The following is a 6,000-nucleotide window of genomic DNA, read 5'->3' on the forward strand; positions in this document are numbered from 1 at the left end:
ACCCCCTTAAGTCAATCCACCGGAAATGGTAACATGCGAAGTAGTGACACCCTGACAGGATTGGCAATACTAATCTGCGTTCGTAGTTGATTAGCAGCCCACCAAGTCGTGGACTTATCCGCGGCTGTTGGACTCAGGTATTCGGGAGGAACTCAAGTGCTTTATCTCGTGGTGAACCTCGAACCCTGGGCTGCAACAATATCATCTCAGGATTAAGGTATCAAATAGGGGGAGGAGAGGGGTGTCTTCATCGAGTGACAATATTTTAGGAGTGTCTGTTGAAGTGTGATGGAGCATTACAATGGGGTGCAGGCATGTCAGATTTTGGCAAAAAATGCGTGAAGTAATTTTTGAATGGCCCTCAACTCAGGTTGAGCGATAATCAAAGGGAAGAGATAACCCACAGCAACTCAGGGTGAGCAATACTCAGGGGCAGTGATACGATGCGGCATCACAGGGCGATGTAATAATACAGTGCACGTGGTAAGATAACCCAGGGCGAGCAGCATCCCAGGGGAGCCACAAATTTTACATTAGTAAAGTTAAAGGAATAATTTAAATAATTCCTCCATCCATTGGGACCATACTCTGTGCAGAGTGTTGGTGCTGCCTAAGCAGTCTCCTTGGCGATTGGGTACATCCTTATGGTGTACTGGGTGATAAGGGTGATAAGGGAGGAGTAGCACTCCACTGATCCCCAATGGACAACAGTCCACACCAAAACATCGCCTCCAACCCAGAGGCTTCAGGATACCAGCATGCTAGCACTCATTTTGCCGACCTCGGAAGGATGACAGGCAAAGTCAACCCCACCTGGTATTAATTTAACAGCTGAGTGGGGTTTGAAGTCAGGATCCTTGGATCCCAAGCCCACCACCCGAACCATTAAGCCAACATCAGGCACAAGTTAAATAATGTTTGTTATTTACAAGTTGCTCAAAGCATTGCTAATACACGACAAAGCTTTACATTTTGTGATCCTCGTGTTCCAAACTTTTGTGCTATAACAAATAATAATACAGGGTCGGTAGAAAATAAAAACGATCGAGACCAGCCAAAAACAAGATGAGAATGTGCAAAAGTAATAACATGACGAGGGAAAGAAAGGATTAAGCAAGTTGGCTACTCACCATTTGTCAGTTTGTACAGTAGCCAAGTGTCAATGCAACCAAAACAACAGTTTCCCTCTCTAACAGCTGCACCTAACTGCACACACAGGGTTAAACACACACAGATAGGTTAACAATAGCGAATGAACCCTCAGCAATAATAGTTTACACATCAGCGGTTAAGAAACTGAAACTGAATGGGCAGGCCAACCAAGGAGGCCATGCCGCCATCACCCTAAGCCATACGAGTGGCCAGAGAAGGGGTTTTCAACTTTTATTAATATGTGCACTACTTTTGCTCAGTTGCATTGATAGTGTACCAACCAAGATTTAAAAAAGTTAAAACATTTTGATAAAAAAAATATAATCTCAGAGCTTTGTGAAGTAATAAGATCTTAATTACAAACAAAATTTTATTCTCAAGTAATTTCACAGTAAAAACAACAAAAAACTTTTAGAACTGGAGTTCACTCCAAAAGGAGTTTCTCAGTTAGAATTCATTGCTATTTTAGAAATGTGTCTGTTGCGATAATCATTAATTTATCTTAATATGAACACTGGGCCATTTTATTATAAACCAGATTATCAATACGAGGATGAGTTTTCGATCATCTTCAAGTTGCAGTCTCGAAGTTTGGATTTCATCACGAAAAGGGATGAAAATCCGGTCTCACACAAACATGTTGATGGAGACACCATCAGGGAACAAAGAACCAATCGTGCAACCACAGGGTATGGATTCAGCATATCACACCAAAAGTCTGATAGACATTTTTCTTCAAAGATATCCTGAGTTGTGGAATCATTCTGGAGATCAATGAGGAACTCCTGGACAGGATCAGGTAGCTCGATCAAGTCATCAAATCAAAATAAGTTGCGAACTGGTTTTGCATTCAATTCGGAAAGATCAGGGAAGTAGGATGCAAACTCTTTGTTCAATGCAGCGAGATGGCTTTGAATGAGGATTTTCAAGAACTCCACACTCACTGATGTCAGTCATACTTTTGAACATTTCAAAATCCCCGTGTCCAATCTTCATATTCCAGATAAATGGCTCAGGCGACCACATTGAACCAGAAAAGTATTACTTGGTAACATTTCCTGCCCATTCAGTGTCGGTAATAAATTGGGATTCCTTTTTTTCTTAAACCACGACCAGTTTTTTTTTCTTTTCTTTTTTGCCAAATTTAATATGCCAAGACAATATAAAGTAATTACAATTCCATAATCTATTTTCATCATCAGCAATGGCTGTAGTATAAGATGCATACATTCCAAGTTGAAATTCACATATGTGCCACCGGTTAGGAGCCTTTGGGCTAGAGAATCGTGATGATGGTGCGGAGCATGGTAGATGACGTGTCCAAAGCAAAATAACCTGTGGTATGTTCTTCAGTGCCCACACGAGCCGTAAGGACACCTGCTGTGTGCTGAAGCGCAGAATACTTGCCGCTTGAAATCTTTGTTGTCGTGAAAATGCATGAAGAAGCTTGCACGAACCTTGAAGACACTGAAACACCACAGCTATCATCCAAAGCACAGTTTGGGTTAGCTTATCAAGTAGATTACGATCATAAGCAAAGAGGAGAAACAGCAAAATGCACCATTCTATAAATGTTGATTCATAAACTGCACATGAAATCCAGATCCCATTAATTTGGCAAAATTGAAGCAAATTAGGAAGGGTTTGTTACAGTCACATCAGAGCATCACACCCAAACCAATGAAGCAAGTGGTACACACATTAAACCTTCTTCACCGTTCCTTCATCTGGAGAGGGTTTATGCAGTATTAACATTCATTATATCTACAAGGCTCTGTATACGTCACATGAAAATGGGTGGAAGCACAGGATAACTAGAATGGGCACTCAGTAGAGCGCATACCTTCGCCAATGCTACATTCCCCCCTCCCCCCCAGAAACCGTTGATTGTGAGGGTATTTAATCGCAAACCACATCTGCCATTTCATATGTGTTATGATGGCTTAAAAACATTAAATTTCCTGCTGTTTGACACTGATTCACATACATTGTACAATTTCTGTATGAACTCCCTGACCTTTTTGGGTGTCGGTGTCAAGTCAATCTGATGACAACTGGTCACATTATAAGAAATAAGTTCAGTGACCCCCCCCCCCCAATGCTTTAAACTCACCAATAAAGTCACTGTCAAATATTACACATCACAGGATAGGGAATTGAATTCTAAACATTTTTAATCTACTTACATGCAAATTGTATAAGAATTGACCGCATTATGATAATAAAGGTCGTTGACCCCCCTGACCTTTGACCCAAACCGCTAACAAAGGTAATGACGTCATTGTGTCATATCGTAGATTATCACAAGATTGGGCATTGAATTCACAAGATTTTGGCATTGGTTGCATGCAAATAGGATAAAAATCGACCGCACTATGGCAGAATGACGATTTTGACCTTTTCATGACCTCGACCTTGACCTTTGTACTCTGAATTTTGTAATTGGTATTAGAGTGTGGGGAACAGAACAGTCAACATTTTGGTGTTGGTTTCATGCAAATCGGATAAGAATTGACCGTGTTATGACTAAAACCGCACATTTCGCAATGTCGTGACGCCCCCTGACCTTTGACTCCCAACCGCTAATAAGGGTTATTACGTCATTGTGTCATGTCACATATCACAAGATGGGGCATTGAATTCTGAACATTTTGGCATTAGTTGCATGCAAATTGGACACAAATTGACCGCACCATGGTAAAAAGACGATTTTGACCTTTTCATGACCTTGACCTTTGACCCGATCGCTCCCAAAATCGAATCAAATGGTTGTCGGATAATAACCAATCATCCCACCAAATTTGCTGCGATTGTTCAATACTCTTGGAGTTATGCAAATAACAAACAAACAAACAAACAAACACACATTCACAAATAAATAAATAAATAAATAAATACACAGCGATCAAAACATAACCTTCGCAACAAAGTTTGCGAAGGTAACTAGCACTCTGTAATACATAGCAATGAAAGTTTCCACACATCAGTGTTCTCCATTAACAATCATAGTTATCTATCTATAATTCCAGCAGAGTGTGTGTGTGTGTGTGTGTGTGTGTGTGTGTGTGTGTGTGTGTGTGTGTGTGTGTGTGTGTGTGTGTGTGTGTGTGTGTGTGTGTGTGTGTGTGTGTGTGTGTGTGTGTGTGTGTGTGTGTGTGTGTGTGTGTGAGATCGCTGTTTCTCGACAAACACTGGTCCGATCTAATTGAAACTTGCCAGGTATATTGCTGGGGCCCTGTGGATGTGCCTTTTCAAGGTTTGATATTAATTGGATAAGTGCTTCCCAAGTTATGGCCATTTATTTACCAAACAATGAAAGGACACGTTAGTAGGGTGAATATACTGATTCTGGCTCACTTTTCCCCATGTAAATGAATGGGGGATTTTCAGCGATTCATATTTTTTTCCCTAACAAATAAACCCCCTTTTATCCCAAGGTATATTTATTTGTCTCCCCTTTTAACCTGGGGACACTTTTTTACAAATAACCCATGCAATAAGATAAAGATTTGTTCAAGTAGCAAAGTAGTAATGTGATTTGTTAAAGGTGATTCTAAAGAAATATCTGAAACGTCTAAGCCTCGGGACACTCTTTTTCAAATAACCGATGCATATTGTTTAGCTCACTCATTGAACCTATAAAGATTTGTTCATTCTCAAATTCCTTCAATAGTTTAATTTTCTTTGCACAATAATCCCCATCTAAAATATTTAAAAACAAAACAATTGAATCATTATATTTTTTAAGATACCCCTTTTGTGCCATTACGAAATGATAAAATTCTCTTAATGCTCTTGTTTGACCACCTCCTGAGCCACAGGTTACTTTTAAGCCACGCCCACTTTCCTCTAAGCCCCGCCCATTTTCCTGTGGAATTTTTATAACCCCCGCCCACTTTTCTTTAGGCCCCGCCCACTTTTCCTAAGCCCCACCTACTCTTACATCATTTCCAGTTCATCTCTGACTCACAAAGAAATCACTAGAAAATTACAGCATGTTATGGTTTTGAAAAATTTCCCAACGAAGGCTTGCCTGGGCTTGCCCAGGGAATTTCCAAAGGAAACCACACCCACCAGTCTTTCCCTATTAAAGCCTCAAGCCCAGGCTCCATTTTAAACATTTTTTTTTTGCTGGCCATGGTGTGCTGTGTGCTTGCCTGGAACTCTCCGACTTGGATGGAACTAAACCTTCAAGTTGATGAACTGGATTCAAACCTCTTATCTGTTGAGGTAAGATTTTTATTTTCCTCTTTTCAAACTTTAGTTGAAGCATACTCATTTAATAATTAAATCACTTGATTAATACATTATTATTTTCTCTCACAGGAAATTGTATCTGAAATACGAAATGAAAATAATGCTTTTGCTACAACTTGCGGCGAAATTGTTGGCTTGGTTGAAGACCTTATGAGCGACCAAGACCCACAGAACGAGTTCGTCCTTGATGATCCAACCAAAGAGTTATACCTTGGAGACCAGCAAAGTCCTGAAAAAGAGTTTTGCAACAATAGTACTCATTGTGAGTTATCAAGACAATACCCCCTGAACAAGTTATACCTTGATGAGCCAGAATACAAGTTTTACCTTGGAGACTCACAATTTTCAGACATTTTGAAAAATGGAGTTTTCCTTGATGATCCACAGTTATACTATGTGAGATCTATCACTGAAACCCATCAAAATTGGAAAAATGGAGATTTCCTTGATGATCCACAGTTATACTATGTGAGATCTATCACTGAAACCCATAAAAATTGGAAAAATGGAGATTTCTTTGATGATCCACAGTTATACTATGTGAGATCTATCACCGAAACCCATAAAAATTGGAAAAATGGAGATTTCCTT

The 6,000-nt window shown here is 39.9% G+C and overlaps 1 protein-coding gene across 3 annotated transcripts in view; it reads right to left on the reverse strand.

Moving 5' to 3' along the window:
• Nucleotides 1-6,000, reverse strand: part of GK5 (glycerol kinase 5) — a 124,356-nt gene that overhangs the window by 65,952 nt on the left and 52,404 nt on the right. For all 3 annotated transcript variants that reach the window (XM_085854119.1, XM_085854120.1, XM_085854118.1), the window contains exons 6-7: nucleotides 2,488-2,619; nucleotides 1,131-1,206 (exon numbers count right to left, since the gene is read on the reverse strand). In XM_085854119.1, the coding sequence (XP_085710245.1) occupies nucleotides 1,131-1,206; nucleotides 2,488-2,619 (208 nt within the window). The remainder of the gene's footprint in view (nucleotides 1-1,130; nucleotides 1,207-2,487; nucleotides 2,620-6,000) is intronic.

This window comes from Eptatretus burgeri, chromosome 14, assembly GCF_056783735.1.
Source record: "Eptatretus burgeri isolate ZD-2024b chromosome 14, Ebu_testis_v1, whole genome shotgun sequence".
Lineage (NCBI taxonomy): Eukaryota > Metazoa > Chordata > Myxini > Myxiniformes > Myxinidae > Eptatretus > Eptatretus burgeri.